Raw genomic sequence first — 16253 nt, 5'->3', positions numbered from 1 at the left:
TAATTTGGCCCTCTGTAACACCAAAATGAGGGCATATTGGCTGATATGGTTCAATGGGGGGGGGGGCGCTCGCTTGCCCCCCCTTTCTTGACCTTCCAGGCTGCATGCTCAGATAAGGGTCTGCTATGGATTTTGGGGGGGACCCAATGCTATTTTTTCTTAAATTTTGCTGTATGGCCTGGTATGTATTGGGGGGGGGGGGGTGCACACTGTTTTTTTTTTTAAACATTTTTTTATTTCCAAAGGCAAACACTCACTTCCAGCGCTAAGAGGTCTTCTGTGGTAAAAAAGCAGCAAGGCCAACAGTATTCAGGGACTAGGTGGATGCTGCCTTCTTCAGATAGGGTAATTGGATAGATACTAGAAAAACAAAACTAAATTGAAGGCACACGCACCTAGTGCATTACCAAAAAACATTTATTGAATAATAGAATCAGTAAAAAGTTGTACTCACAAACTAGCAACTATCAATGAGCCATAAAACCACACAATGTTGTGCAGGGTGGACATGTGCCGTATTACATCAAAACTTGTTTATTACCTCTACATGCCTGAATCTACACCTAGTCCACACCAAAAGAATATGTCTCTTTTACATCAAAGTCGACTGGAGATCAATGTTGTCAGCTTCAAAGTCTGCCAAAGTTTGTATAGCTGTATTTACCCTTGTATGTGATTCATACACCTTTGCCAAATTGTACAGGTAATAGTACAGTCACTATACAGAGCACACAACTCATTAAGCATCCTTCACCTATACCATAATCATTGGACAAAGAATAAACATCCCATTAGAGATGATTTTTCTATTTCAGGGGACTCAAACTGGCGGCCCTCCAGCTGTTGTGAAACTACAAGTCCCATCATGCCTCTGCCTGTGGGAGTCATGCTTGTAACTGTCAGCCTTGCAATGCATCATGGGACTTGAAGTTTTGTAACAGCTGGAGGGCCACCAGTTTGAGACCCCTGTTCTATGTGCTTTCCTTCCTATTCGTGCTTCTAAACATCCCCCCAGTCCAGACTAGACATGTGCAGAGTAAAATATTTCGTTTCGGAATTTCGTTTTCGTCTGAAAACTTAATTTATTTAGTTACTCCCGAAATTCGTTTTTATTTATTTCGTTTTTCGTTCAAAAATTGCATTCGTCCGAAAATCCACATGAATTACGGTCGAATCTGTCTTGGAAGGCTTATGGTGTCTGTCGAATGTATAAAGAAGATTCGACGGAGCTAACTATATAGCATACTTTAGAACCCTATTAAAGTCTATGGGACTCCAACGTTCAAAATCTAAAGTGCTAATTTTAAAGGCTAATTTGCAAGTTACTGTCCTAAAAAGTGTTTGGGGACCCGGGTCCTGCCCCAGGGGACATGTATCAATGCAAAAAAAAGTTTTAAAAACGGCCGTTTTTTCGGGAGCAGTGATTTTAATAATGATTAAAGTGAAACAATAAAAGTGTAATATTCCTTTAAATTTCGTAGGGGGGGGTTGTCTATAGTATGCCTGTGAAGGGGCGCATGTTTCCCGTGCTTAGAATTGTCCCTGCACAAAGTGTCATTTATGCAGGAAAAAAAGTCCTTTAAAATCACTCGCAGCTATAATGAATTGTCGGCTCCCGTAATACAGAGAACACTCATTGAAAGTCATTGATAAAAAAATAAATAAATAAATAAATTAAAAAAAAAGCGTGGGGGTCCCCCAAATTCAATTACCAGGCCCTTCAGGTCTGGTATGGATATTAAGGAGAACCCTGCCTCAAATTTAAGAAAAAATTTGACGTGGGGTTCCCCCTAAATATCCATAACCAGACCCTTCAGGTCTGGTATGGATATTAAGGGGAACCCCGCGTCAAATTAAAAAAAAAATTGACGTGGGGTTCCCCCTAAAAATCCATACCAGACCCTTTATCCGAGCACGCAACCTGGCAGGCCGCAGGAAAAGAGGGGGGGACGAGAAAGCGGCCCCCCCTCCCTCCTGAACCGTACCAGGCCACATGCCCTCAACATTGGGAGGATGCTTTGGGGGTCCGTGACCCCTCAAAGCACCTTGTCCCCATGTTGATGAGGACAAGGGCCTCATCCCCACAACCCTGGCCGGTGGTTGTGGAGGTCTGCGGGCGGGGGGCTTATCAGAATCTGGAAGCCCCCTTTAACAAGGGGACCCCCAGATCCCGCCCCCCCCCCCCTGTTTGAAATGGTAAGGGGGTACAAAAGTACCCCTACCATTTCACAAAGAAAGTGTAAAAAATGTTTAAATAAAACAAACACACTTTTTAAAAATTCCTTTATTAAAAATAAAAAAAGATTCCAGCGGCGGTAATCCACTCTTGCTATCCAGCGACGGACGGTCAGCTCTCCATCGATGTCTAATGTCATCCAGCGCAGCGCAGCATCCTTCTTCTGTCTCCTCCACGGAGACACTGGAGACATTCCGGCGCTGACGTTTCTTATATACGGAGGGCGGGGCCACCCGTCACCTGACCCCGCCCCCTCTGACGCAAGGGGAAACCCGGGGTTCCCCGTGACGTATGGGTGACCCCGCCCCCCTCTGATGTAACGGAAACCTGCCTGTGTTACATCAGAGGGGTGCGGGTCACCCCTACGTCACAGGGAACCCCGGGTTTCCCCTTGCGTCAGAGGGGGGCGGGGCGCCCACCCTATATAAGAAACGTCAAGCCGCCGGAATGTCTGTAGTGTCTCCTCCACGGAGACAGAAGAAGGATGCTGCGCTGCGCTGGATGACATTAGACATCGATGGAGAGCTGACCGTCCGTCGCTGGATAGCAAGAGTGGATTACCGCCGCTGGAATCTTTTTTTTATTTTTAATAAAGGAATTTTTCAAAAGTGTGTTTGTTTTATTTAACCATTTTTTACACTTTCTTTGTGAAATGGTAGGGGTACTTTTGTACCCCCTTACCATTTCAAACAGGGGGGGGGGGCGGGATCTGGGGGTCCCCTTGTTAAAGGGGGCTTCCAGATTCTGATAAGCCCCCCGCCCGCAGACCTCCACAACCACCAGCCAGGGTTGTGGGGATGAGGCCCTTGTCCTCATCAACATGGGGACAAGGTGCTTTGAGGGGTCACGGACCCCCAAAGCATCCTCCCAATGTTGAGGGCATGTGGCCTGGTACGGTTCAGGAGGGAGGGGGGGCCGCTCTCTCGTCCCCCCCTCTTTTCCTGCGGCCTGCCAGGTTGCGTGCTCGGATAAAGGGTCTGGTATGGATTTTTAGGGGGAACCCCATGTCAAAATTTTTTTAAATTTGATGCGGGGTTCCCCTTAATATCCATACCAGACCTGAAGGGTCTGGTTATGGATATTTAGGGGGAACCCCACGTCAAATTTTTTCTTAAATTTGAGGCAGGGTTCCCCTTAATATCCATACCAGACCTGAAGGGCCTGGAAATTGAATTTGGGGGACCCCCACGCTTTTTTTTTTATTTATTTATTTATTTTTTTATCAATGACTTTCAATGAGTGTTCTCTGTATTACGGGAGCCGACAATTCATTATAGCTGCGAGTGATTTTAAAGGACTTTTTTTCCTGCATAAATGACACTTTGTGCAGGGACAATTCTAAGCACGGGAAACATGCGCCCCTTCACAGGCATACTATAGACAACCCCCCCCTACGAAATTTAAAGGAATATTACACTTTTATTGTTTCACTTTAATCATTATTAAAATCACTGCTCCCGAAAAAACGGCCGTTTTTAAAACTTTTTTTTGCATTGATACATGTCCCCTGGGGCAGGACCCGGGTCCCCAAACACTTTTTAGGACAGTAACTTGCAGAATCTTTTCTCTCTGTCAAATCTTTTTTCTCTGTCGAATATTTTCTCTATATAATCTTGGACTAATAGAGGTAAGGTTAAGCACATTCGACCACAGGTTCTATAGACAGATTGTTATCGTCAGAGTCATGTCGAATCTCCTATTCTATATCGAACTGTTGTAACAATGAAAACGAAAATAAAGCATTTATTTATGTCGGATCTTTCGTTTTTCGGATTTTGTGCTTTCGTTATCGTTTGTCAAAACGAAAACGAAAATAGCTGAAATTCGGACGAAAATGCATTCGGACGAAAACGAATGCACATGTCTAGTCCAGACCCAGTATTTGGAATAAGATTATTTTTTTTTTTTCACAATGCATTGGAGTTTATATGTCGCTTCACAATGCAACTGAAAACTTCACATTAAGACAGACTGCAGATATAATGCCATTAGTATTTAAAAACATATTTAATGAGTTTTAATAGACATGTAATTGCACTAAGGGTTATTATTGTTGCCTAGAGTCATACTTTAATTGCCTTACACTAAAAGCAGAAGGAAGTAACTATAAATATTACATATAACTGATCCTCTTAGTAAAAAGACGCTAGGAGCGACTAGCATGTAGGCGCTAATGAGTTATAAGGGCTTTTTGATAACCTGGAGTGCTATTACATGCATGCACATTTAAAATTACTGAATGTAGGTGTCTAATTTTATAATCTGTTTATTTCAGGGGTTTACAAAAGCCAAGAAGCACGATTGATACTGCACATCAATTCCGTAAAAACATCATCTCACACCTCCCTGAGCAAAATGAAAGATGAGAAATGGGCAATGGATGGATTTGTGAGTATAATGCTGTGTATAACATTTTCATAATACTAGGATGGAGAAGAGAAGGTGGAAGTAAGACTTTAAGTCTACACAATTTAAAGACGTAAAAATAAAATAGATACAAGCCTCCATCATAGCAATTTCTCCTGATTTATTTTTATTCTCAGAAATACTGCTATACCTTGAGCCACACCAGAGAGGCAGCAGGAGATTAGGGAACTTAACAAGTGGCTGAGGAACTGGTGCAGGAAGGAGGGTTTTATGTTCCTGGGCTGACTTTTCGGTCAGTTACTGGCTTTATAGCAGAGACAGAATGCACTTACTGTAAATAGATAGGGTGCAGCTCTGTTGCGAAAGAAGATGACCAAAGCTTTTAAACTGGGTGGTAGTGGGAGGGATCAGAAGAAGCGATTTCAGGCTGGAAGAGAGGACCACAGAGTGCTACTGTGGTCAGTGTTGGTAATGTATCTTGAGTGTCTAGGGCCAAGGCATGTAGGCAGACAGAATTGTATTGCAGTCTCAGAACACACAAGGAAAAAATTATATCTGCTGGTTCAAAATCAAAAGGCATGTTCACAAATTCTAGAAGTTTGGTGAAAAAATTTACAGAACCGGTACTGCTGATACATGAAAAGGATTTTGACTTTGTTGGAGTATCAGAAACCTGGTTTGACAGTTTACCTTACTGGCTTGGGACTGTCCAGGGGTATTCCCTGAATCACAGGGAGAGAGTCGGTAAAAAAGAGGAAGGAGTGTGCATGTATGTCAAGAGTGATTTGATGGGCCAACTCAGTACCTTGTTTTAAGGAAGGCCTGGATTTTTCCCTAAATACTCATAATATAATTGGATACTAATATTTATAGGTAAAGATCATCCAGGGAACATTCAAATGCCTGTTGGGGTATCAGGAAGTAATTTTGGACCATGCTTTATTGTTTTTTGTTGCCTTCCTCTGGATCAACTGTGGGTATCAGATAATGTATATGGAGGTTTTTTATTTTAGTGGTTTTTTTTTCTGAGTTGGTTGAACGAGAATGTTGGTGTATGCTACAGGCCTCCAACCTGAAGGATTTAGAGGAGACTGATCTAGTCTCACAGATAAAAATGGTGGTGAGGCAGGAAAAAGTTATTATCATGGGTGCTTAAATTATCTAGATATTAATATCATATTGATGTCATATCCTGGATGTCTTGCAGGACAATTTCATGTGTCAATTGGTGGAAGCTCCAACTAGAAATAAGGCTCTTCAAATATATGTCAAAGAAAAAAATCCTAAAACATTAGCAGCACTAGTGCACTGAGTGGATCACCATTTTGTACATTTTTAAGCAAATCTATTGCTATTTTTAATGCCTGCTATTTTTGCACTAGCGCTGCTAATGTTTTAGGAATTTTTTCTTTGACATATATTTGATGTGCCTTGTTTTATTATAGTAGCTGCTTATTATTGTTTTACTAACATCTTTTCTGTGAGTGCTGAGGGAGAGATATTGAATATAGTTTTATTATTTCTCATTTTTTGATATTAGAAATAAGGCTCTGCTTGACCTAGTAATTACAAAAATATACAGAGCTGAACGCAGACATGGAAGTAAGAGATAACATAGGATACAGAAACCACAGGATAATTATGTTCATAGATACTCATAGGAAAAGGAGGCGCAAAGAAGGAGAAGAACATTAAATTTCAAGACATTGTTCCTCTCCCCACTGACCACAGATGATAGGTCATTATTATTTTTTTTCCAATGAAGATTTTATTCAATATAACAAGGTAGCCATACAAATCAAACATAAAGTCACATGACAGCATAAGGTCAGGACAATATAATAGTGCCATTTGGAAGATACAGTAAGAAAGTACAACTTGGAGGGCAATGACCAGGAACAAAATAAAGAAATTCAGAGTCATTATGGAATTGTTCCCAGTCAAAAACTAGAATGTGATATAACCTTTTAAAGCATACGAGGTACTAGGATAGAGGCGATGGTCTGTAGGTCACAATGTCCCAACTTAACTGGTTCATTTAGGAAGCTAAGAGTTCAGAGAAAGATTCAAATAGACAAAAGTCAAGGACAGGAGAGAAACAGCAAAGTAGAGAGAAAGAGGGAGAGGAAGCAGTAAAGAGGGAGGGGACGGGGGAAATATTTACAGTAGGAAGGGGGATGGAAAGCCGGCAATAGAGATAGAAGGGGGGAAGAAGTTAAAGAGGGGGGTAAGCTATAGGGGGGATTATTGGATTGACTGAAGTGGGTCCGCACTCACCCCCCACCCCCCGCTGAAGGTAATCTGCAGCTCATCCCAGGGTTCATAGAGTAGCCCTATTGGGTATACTGATGGTATTTATCAGTGGTTGTAAAGTGAATCCAGCAAGTCCATATAATTGGGAATGTGTGCATTCTATCTTGCGAGATATGGATCAGCTCCTCCATATCCTTTTTTTGGAAATTCTCGCAAACCATTTCCTGGAGTGCATGTGGAATGCCAATGGTGATACAGAGTCTGGCTGCATTGACAATATGCATGGCCAAGGATTTATAGTAATATTTTTTGGATAGGGAGGTATGATGTAGGAGGAACTGGGCCGGGTGAAGTCAAGAGCGAATCTGGTGATATGTGTGAGATCATGGACCTCTCTCAAAGAAGGCTGAAGATTCTTGCAGGCCCACCACACATGGAGCATAGTACTCACCCCCGACCCACATTGCCAGCAGGTATCAGGAATGTGGGGATAGAATTTGTGGAGACGTGAGGGGGTCCTATACCATCTGGTAATCACCTTATAGCCATTTCCTTGAATCGCCACATTTAATGAGCCCTTATGTGCGTCTTCATGGACTGTGTTCCAGTCATCTGTTGTAAGCGGTGTTTGCAAGTCTCTGTTCCAGGACACTTGTGAGGGAGCAAGGGTTTGCACTGGGGTCTATGAGAGGAGCGTGTTTTTTTTAAGAGAGATCAAGTGTCTTTGTGGAGATTTGTGATGGCAGAGAGATTCAAAGGGTGTAAGTTGTCTCGTCCAGCTTGTTTGATGAGCATGGGTTTCTAGAAAGTGTCGGATTTGCCTGTAAGTCCAGAAGGGAAACAAAGCCGTTTTAGTGATCGTTCTGAGTTTGTCTAAGGAAATGGGTTTTCAGTCTGAATAGAACTGGAAAGCTAGTACACCCTCAAAAGGCCAGTCGCTTTGCAGGAAATGAATGGGTTCACCTAGAGGGAAATCAGGATTCCCTCTTAACATAGTTAAGGGAGATAGGTCATTATTTACCCATACTTACCCCTAAACTTGGGACATTGTTTGATCTCACTGATGCCAGGGCACATTCTTTTCCCACATGCCACAATATAGCCTATATAAGGTCTTAAGGACAGTAAACTGGCCCTTTGTTTGGAAAGTTTGTGGATCCCTGGTTTAGCTTGATTAAATATATTTCTCAGTAGCCACTGTTGTATTTTCTATAATCTGCTTCTGTTATGTACGGTAAATACTGTAAATCCAAATGCAATGCAAAATATTAATGCAAAATCCAAATGATCAATTTTTTTTACTTCAGGTATCAGCTGAGCCTGATGGAGCTACATATGTTTTTCAAGGTTCCATTCATGGGAAAGATTATGGGCAATTTGGACTAAGAAGTATAGGCAAGTATTTGAAAAGTCTCAATTTGGTACTATGGCATTAGATAGAGTGAATCATTTATATTCCCTGCCTCCCCCTTCACGGTCCTTCCATCTTCCTCCTAGCCCAGTTAGGTCTTCAATCTTAAAATGACAAGATGAATTTGCTCATTTTTTATCAATACATCTATAACATTAGGGTATACTGTCACCACATTCTGCTAATAGCGTGATTGTAGTTGTAAGTAGCCGGTCAGCAACATGACGTGTCCATTTGTGTGTGCCTTTATTGTCAGCTTTTCATTCTCCGACCCTAATTAAGGATACAAAAGTGACTTTAGTGAAATCGTTTTTACTGCAAAAAATACAGAATTTAGTAGGCCTTCAAATTGATCATGCGATGCATCTTTGGTGAATTAGGTGAACTAAATAGCATACCAGCAGAAATAAACCATGAGCATGGAATTTCATTATGTGCTTTTATATTGGAGCTAAGAGCAAAGCTGTTTGGATAGGGTTACCTTTAAAGGCTTGTTTGGACTTGCAATTAGGGATGATAAACATACATGGTTGAGCTGCATTTTTATAGCCCCTCCAACAGGGGTGTTCATATGCTGCAAGCATAATGCATTGCTTCACAGCCATGGCAGTAATTAAAGCGGAGCTCCACCCTAAAGTGGACCTTCCGCTCATTGGAATCCTCCCCCCCTCCGGCGCCACAATTGGCACCTTTCAGGGGGGGGGGGGTGCAGGTACCTGTACAGTACAGGTATCTGCACCCACTTCCGGGATAGCTCTCTGCAGAAAGGGGCGTAGATCTAAGCCCCTTTCCGAAATTCCCCCACTGCCTGCTGGGAAACACACAGATCCCAGAGGCAGTGGGTCCATCCTTATTGCGCAGCGCGACTCGCGCATGCGCAGTAGGGAATCGGGAAATGAAGCCGAAAGGCTCCACTTCCTGATTCCCATACCCAAGATGGCGGCGGCAGCACCCGAGAGACGATCGAGAGATCGGCTTCGGGTGCCGGCATCGCGGGCGCGCTGGGCGGGTAAGTGTCCTTAATTTAAAAGTCAGCAGCTGCTGTATTTGTAGCTGCTGGCTTTAAAAAAAAAAAAAAAAACGGCGGAACTCCCGGCGGACTCCCGCTTTAAGTAATTATCCCCTGACACTGTTAAACATGATTTGTTTTTTTTATATCTCATAACTAAGGATGAGCCGAGCACCCCCCGGTTTGGTTCACACCATAACCTGCGAACAGACCTAAACTTTGAGTGAACTTTAGAACTCTATTAAAGTCCCTCTGCAGAGCGGATTGGATGAACACGGACAGATGGCCCGTGTTCATCCGATCCCCCCCATAGGGGAGAGGGGAGATCTGACAGGGCAGTCCCCGCACAGTGTGTAGGGACCACTCTGTCATCCACCAGCTCAGCGGATGTTCACGGGGCGGATCATCATGGATCCGTCCCATGTGAAAGGACCCTAAATGTGTTTTTTGCTGTAGCTTGTATCTTGGTTCCCTTTTTTTTTTTGCTGTTTTTTTTTTTTTTCATTTGGGTGTGCACCTCAAAGCTTAAACACATATGTGTGTGACGGTGTCAGTAGGGCAGTGATTGGTGTCTGTAGAGCAATGGATGGTGTCAGTAGTTTTTATTTGTATTTTATGTTTTATTATTTTTTACAAATATATATTTTTTAATTTCTTTTATTTTTATTTTTCAGAGCCCCATTAGGGGGCTTTGGTGAAAAATGTGAAAGGGGAATCTGCACCACACAGGGTGTTTAGGGTATGCCCTGGCACACCTGACACACCCTATGCATTGCACTTGTAAACCAAGATTAGCTTGTAAAGAAGACATTTTGTAGTAACGTGATGACTACATGTTTTCTTCATTGATGTACACTTGCTCTGGAAACCTTTAATTCCTGATTTATAAGAAAAGCAATCCAAATGGAGATTGTTTTTTAGAGGTGCAGAAATCTTGCCACACATTTAAACTTAGCCTTAAGGAACTGGATTGCATAAGTAAAATCCATCTCCCTAGTGGATATCTTGTCAATTACCCTTTTTTTGCAGAAGGAAAAGATATCTCAGCCATACATTTGGATTGCAGCTTGCAATATAGACAAGCCATTTTACTACATCACTTCATATAATAAATGATTCATTGCTGCCTCTGTATGACAATTTGTGTCAGTGTTATTAAAAGCAATCTTGCCCACAGAAAAAAAAAGCACCTGTTTGGATTTTATAGATTTACTGTAAACTGAAGCTTCATATTTACAATCTAATTATTCACTACCACAATGAAAATGCCATGTCCCCTGTGAACTAACCAGCAAATAAACTACCAAAATTGTCATTTCATTAAAAAGAGGAATTATTAAACAATAAATTGCTTTGGTCTGCTTTCCTCGCGGGACACACACTGCATGCATTCAATGAGCTGTGTGTGATAAATATATATAGATTTGCTTGTACACATATTGCCTTATATTACTTTATGTTCTTAAAGCGGAGTTCCACCCAAAACTGGAACTTCCACTTTAAGCACTCTTCGCCCCCTGACATGCCACATTTGTCATGTCATTTTTATTGCTGGGGGAGTGTGTACCCTTTTTTTGTGGGACTTACTGTCCTACTTCCTATCTTCGGCCGCCTAGGCAACTCCTCCTCTCGCCCTAGGCGGCCCCTCCCTGCCAGAATTTTTCTGGGACACAACTCTGGTCCCAGAAGATTGGTCGGCCAATAGGAGAGAATGGCACGACTTGTGCAGTGTGCGCTCGGCCGTGAAGCAGTAAACTGTCACGGCAGGGTGCCCACAGCTACCATGATGACGCCGAGAAGAGGAGGGGGAGAGGAGATAGCCTCCAGGCGGCCACATCGCTGGACCGTGGGGCAGGTAAGTGTCAGTTTGTTAAAAGTCAGCAGCTGTGCTTTTTGTAGCTGCTGACTTTTAATAAACTAAAAAATGGGTGGAACTCCACTTTGACATACCAGACTGTATATATGTATTCAAAAAAGTTTTAAAAAGAAGACAAATTGAAAGTAAATACTATCAATTCAAATAGGAATTTAGGGGCACCATCTGGTGAAGTAATCAGAGGGTCAGAGGTCACCTAATGTCTGACTGTTTTTGGTATGCTAAAGTGGTTGTAAACCTGAGACATGAAATATGAACAAAGCATACCCCACTATAGTGTATCTCAATTAAGAGCGCTATGGGGTTTATTTACTAAAGACATATACACTGTGCTATTTTCACTCTGGAAGAGCAGTTGCTCCAGAGATTAGTAAATGAGCAAAAGATCCTCTGACTTCCATCATCCAATCAGGTGCAAGCAAAAATTATTATTTTTTATTTTTTCCCTTGCATGTGATTGGGTACACTTTGCAAAGTGAAGCGTTACCATTTACTAAGCTCTGGAGCAACTGCACTCGCACTCTTTGCAAAGTATTGCCTTTAGTAAATCAACCTCTAAGCCCTTGTACACACGGTCGGACATTCCGACAACAAAATCCGTCGCATTTTGTCTGACGGATTTTGTCCGAAACTTGTGTTGCATACACACGGTCAGACAGAGTTGTCAGAAAATCCAATCGTTCAGAACGTGATGACGTTATTTTGTTACGACGGGACTACGTTCAGGCTAGTAGCCAATAGCTTTGGTCTAGGAATTTGATCTGAGCATCCGATCGGAATTCTCTACACATGATCGGACAAAGTCCGATCGGATCATGTTGTCGGAAAGTTTTATAGCCAAGCTCTCAAACTTGGTCCGTCGGATATTCCGGCGGAAACAGTCCGATGGAGCCCACACACTGTCGGATTATCCGACAACACGGTCCGATCAGATATTTTCCATCGGAATGACCTGCACCATATTCAGGAAAGCCTTGTGACCGTCTGGTTAAGGTTTCTGACATATGTGGCAGATTTCAGTAGGCCTTATTACTTTAAGAACCTGTCGTAAAGCCTAGTACACATGGGCCAAATTCTGGGCGACATCGGCCAGTTCAATAAAAAACTGCAGACATTCAGCCCATGTGTATGGCAGCCAGTCTGACAGAAGCTGGCTTCTTTCGAAGAGTCATGACCGAAAAAGGTCTGCCGACCGACTCCCAGTCGATGCTCTCAGCCAATGACTAAGAACGCTGACAGGAGTGTTCTAGCGGTGGGGGGTGGCTCAGCAGGGGAGATCACTGTACTAACATTGGCTTTAGGTACATCAACCCCTTAGGGTTGCCCCATACATTCGAGAGTTGCCCCTCAAAACTGGAGATAACAGCAGACTTTACTTAACTTGGTTCTAGCATCTCCACCGACATTCTTTTTGTGACATAGTGAAGGTTATTTCTATGCCAAATCTTATTAAATGCATTAATCCTGACTAACTACCACAAAACCTTTATTTTACAATAATTTTAATGGTGTGAACTTCTCAGCATCAAAGTCACCACAAAATCTAAACAACTCATAATTGGGTTTGTTGCCACTTTTCTTTGTCAGATAAAATGATATTATTTCCTTGCAGGATTGTCTGCTCTGTACTTACAGAAATGTGTCATATTGTGCCTCTTTAAAGATATTTCAAAGCCATTTACAATAGAGTCCTCAAAACCGCTGACTTATTAAATTCTGACCATCACCTCTTCCAGAGGATTGTTTATACACACTCTTGAAAGTGATAGAGACTTAGGCTGGCCATACACAGTTCGAATCGTCAGCTGAACTGGCTGAGATTCAAACCATTAATGGGCAGGCTAAATGTACCAAGTTGATTGATCAATCAATTTGGGTACAACCAGACTGCTGGATTCTCTTGCGATTATCACTAGCAGACCCCTGCCCCCCTTGGCAGGAGAAGACAATAGGATGGGGGAATCAAGTAAATTTCTTTCCTTTGGTTACCTGTGGTTGCAGGAAAGTAATTCATCCCAAGTATTGACACCACGGGATGAATTACTTAAATGTCTACTGTATTCCTCATCCACTCCCCCCTTCCCCCCACATTACACTGTTGGGGGATGACCGTAAAACATTATGTCACAATAAAGAAATTATAGCAGGGAAATAACATTTGACAATATGCTAATTACATATCTCACTAGTCATGTTGCTGTGAAGACAGAAACTTATTTTACCTCATTGTTTATGCTGACAGGAATTAACACATCAGAGGATAATTCTTCAAACCAGTCGCTCGGAACAAACAGTAGCTCTGTCGCTATTGCTATCCTGGTGCCTTTCTTCGCTCTTATATTTGCTGGTTTTGGATTTTATCTATATAAACAAAGGTAAGTTGTCATTCAAGTCTGAACCTGCCTTGTAAAACAGTGAGTTGAAGGATCCGAATTTAGACATATAAAGGCAAATAAGTGGACATCCAGAGATATGGTTACACTGGAAATTGGGCGATTTAACTGCTTGTTGACAGTCTTCTTATTGTCATCATATTAAAGCAGATGTAAGCCTTAACTGAATATCATTTAATGTCATTGTTTTTTTATCATTTGTTGCATCTTCGAGCTGCTTTGCAGACACATTGGACAATGCCTACCTAATGTCCTGTAGTCTCCATATGGAGTTCATTTGGACAGGGTGATGATGCAAGAACACCACTGGGAGACATTAACAGCATGTTGTCACTCTATAACACAAAGTGCCCAAATGAGGATCTTAAAGAGGAAGTAAACCCTGATTAGTTTACTTCCTCTTTCATTCCCTGCAAAGGTAAAGCATCGCATAGTAGTCCATTATGTGTCACTTACCTGACACAGGAGCCAGCGATGTCACCGCTGTCCCCTGTAGTCCGGCGCATCCATCTTCTCGCTGGGTCTCGCTGCTTCACCGCTGTCATTCGGAAAAGCCGCAATGACGTCACTCCCGCGCATGCACACGGGAGCCGCCATGCGCAGCATATCGCCGTTGACGGCGGTGTGCTCAGTGCACCTGCGCGCCGCTGTCTAGGGTGCATGCACCGTAGACAGCAGTGCCTGTCTTTCTGCAAATATCTCCTAAACTGTGTAGGTTTAGGAGATATTTCTTGGACCTACAGGTAAGCCTTAATCCTGTAGGTCAAAGTGTGTTGTAAGGGTTTACAACCACTTTAATGGCATGGTCACCAGCTATTATTTTAATGAAAGCTGCAGATTTAGAAATATCAAACATTAAATTAACATGGTAAAACATACATGACATTTTATTGACTGGGTTGAAAGCATTTACTTTCATTTAGGTGTGTTTCAAATTAGATGACTGCCAAGATGTTAGATCTCTCAGCAGCAAAGAAATGGAAAAAGCCGATATAGCCCTAGACTAATAATGTAGGGTTGCCTATCCAGATTCTTGCATAATTTCAGTCCTGACAGGTTCTTTTAATGCTTCTAACAGACATAGGACAATACTTACGATATTGTGGCTGTACAGTTTATTGTATAAAAAATATTTCTGTAAGCACTAAAGACTTTCTCTACAGAGAAGATTGTAGATTCACAAAATACACATGAAGCGGAACCAAATAATATAAGACTATAGCTTCAAGATAGAGGAAATGTAAATGCATAAATTGGGTGAAATCATTCCATTATTGTAAGAAAGTAAAACAGAGATGAAAAAAGAGTGTTTATACAGTGGAAAATGAACTAAAAATTCCAGTCTAACAGATCACTTTGCTGACAATACCAGCCATTTATAAGAAATGCTTGACTAATATAGTGTACATATAGACAAATAAAAAAGAGGACAACTGTATTAACATATAATAAAAAAGAGAGAATTTTATGTTTGCATATTGATTAGCATATTTTAACCGTTTTCTACACGTCCATATCCATAGTTGGAAGTACTTCTTCCTAAAAGTTTCTATATTTTAGGTTATTTAGCCTCTGGACATGGAATAGAATAGGTTTACTAAAGGAGTAAAGGCTATTCTCTTTAACCCCCCTAGCGGTAATCCCGAGTCTGGCTCGGGGTAGGAATATACTGACAGGAGCGGTAACCCCGAGCCAGACTCGGGATGGCTTCGCTCGATGCAGGGGAGGACACAGGGAGCGTTACTCACCTTGTCCCCTGGATCCAGCGATGTCCGCTGCGCTGTGTGATCGAGCTGTCCTCCGCTCGATTCACAGTGCCGAATGCCGCCGAGCTCCGTTCCCTGCATCGTTACGGCGCACGGGAGCGGAGAACGGCGGCAAATTCAAAAAAGTAAAAACACACTAAACACACACAGCACTGTAATCTTACAGTTTACAGTGCTGTATTAAAAAATACACACCCCCTTTGTCCCTAGTGGTCTGTGCAATGCCCTGCATGCACTTTTATATTATAAATACTGTTTTTTACTGCCTGGAATTTGGAGATTGCCCATAGCAACCAAAAAGTGTCAATTTTTCAGTGTTTTAGGATTTTATTACATTATTGAATAATTTTTATTATTCTTTATTATGTTATAAACTTTATCATACCCGGGGTGTCTGCTAGACTCTGGTTTGAACAGATTTAAGAGCGTTATTCCTAAGAATTACAGGACTACAAAATAAAAGCCAGATTTCCGTGCAAAATAATTGTACCGCTTTCAGCACCTAATTCCAGACTGAATCATACCTCCAGGGAGGTTAATGAATGAATTAATGTCATTTACTAATTCCATGTACTTTTATATAAGTTTCCTTGCACTTTGGGCAACTTTGTTGGGTTCTGCCAGCCAATGAAATGTTGAGTGAAATTGGGGTTGCTATGGGAAGGACTGCTTGATGCATGTTCAAGCGCATATGTTAAAGGTGTGAACGGAGTCTTTATATTCAAACAAGATTAGTACGTGCTTGGTTGAATGACATGAAACCAACTTAATTTTATTTACTAAGCTTAACAAACAAAACTTTTGCTAAATAAGCAGTCTCTATTTCTTTGGAAATCAACCCCAGTGAGAGATTTTAGGTTAGTATATTACAGCATTAATCCGACCATAGATGCTTCGAATCTCAGCCGGTTCAGCAGGGACCAGCCGAGATTCAACCATTTA

General features: G+C 41.9%; 1 protein-coding gene across 1 annotated transcript in view; it reads left to right on the top strand.

The window, feature by feature from the left end:
- Window positions 1–16253, top strand: part of CSMD3 (CUB and Sushi multiple domains 3) — a 1166690-nt gene that overhangs the window by 1132871 nt on the left and 17566 nt on the right. The window contains exons 67-69 of the mRNA XM_077493847.1: window positions 4512–4624; window positions 8164–8251; window positions 13395–13527. Coding sequence (XP_077349973.1) covers window positions 4512–4624; window positions 8164–8251; window positions 13395–13527 — 334 coding nt within the window. The remainder of the gene's footprint in view (window positions 1–4511; window positions 4625–8163; window positions 8252–13394; window positions 13528–16253) is intronic.

This window comes from Lithobates pipiens, unplaced genomic scaffold, assembly GCF_037356315.1.
Source record: "Lithobates pipiens isolate NorthernLeopardFrog02 unplaced genomic scaffold, aLitPip1_a1.2 Scaffold_19, whole genome shotgun sequence".
NCBI lineage: Eukaryota > Metazoa > Chordata > Amphibia > Anura > Ranidae > Lithobates > Lithobates pipiens.
Note: the sequence above shows the minus strand (reverse complement) of the source record. Positions and strands in the feature narration are given on the sequence as shown.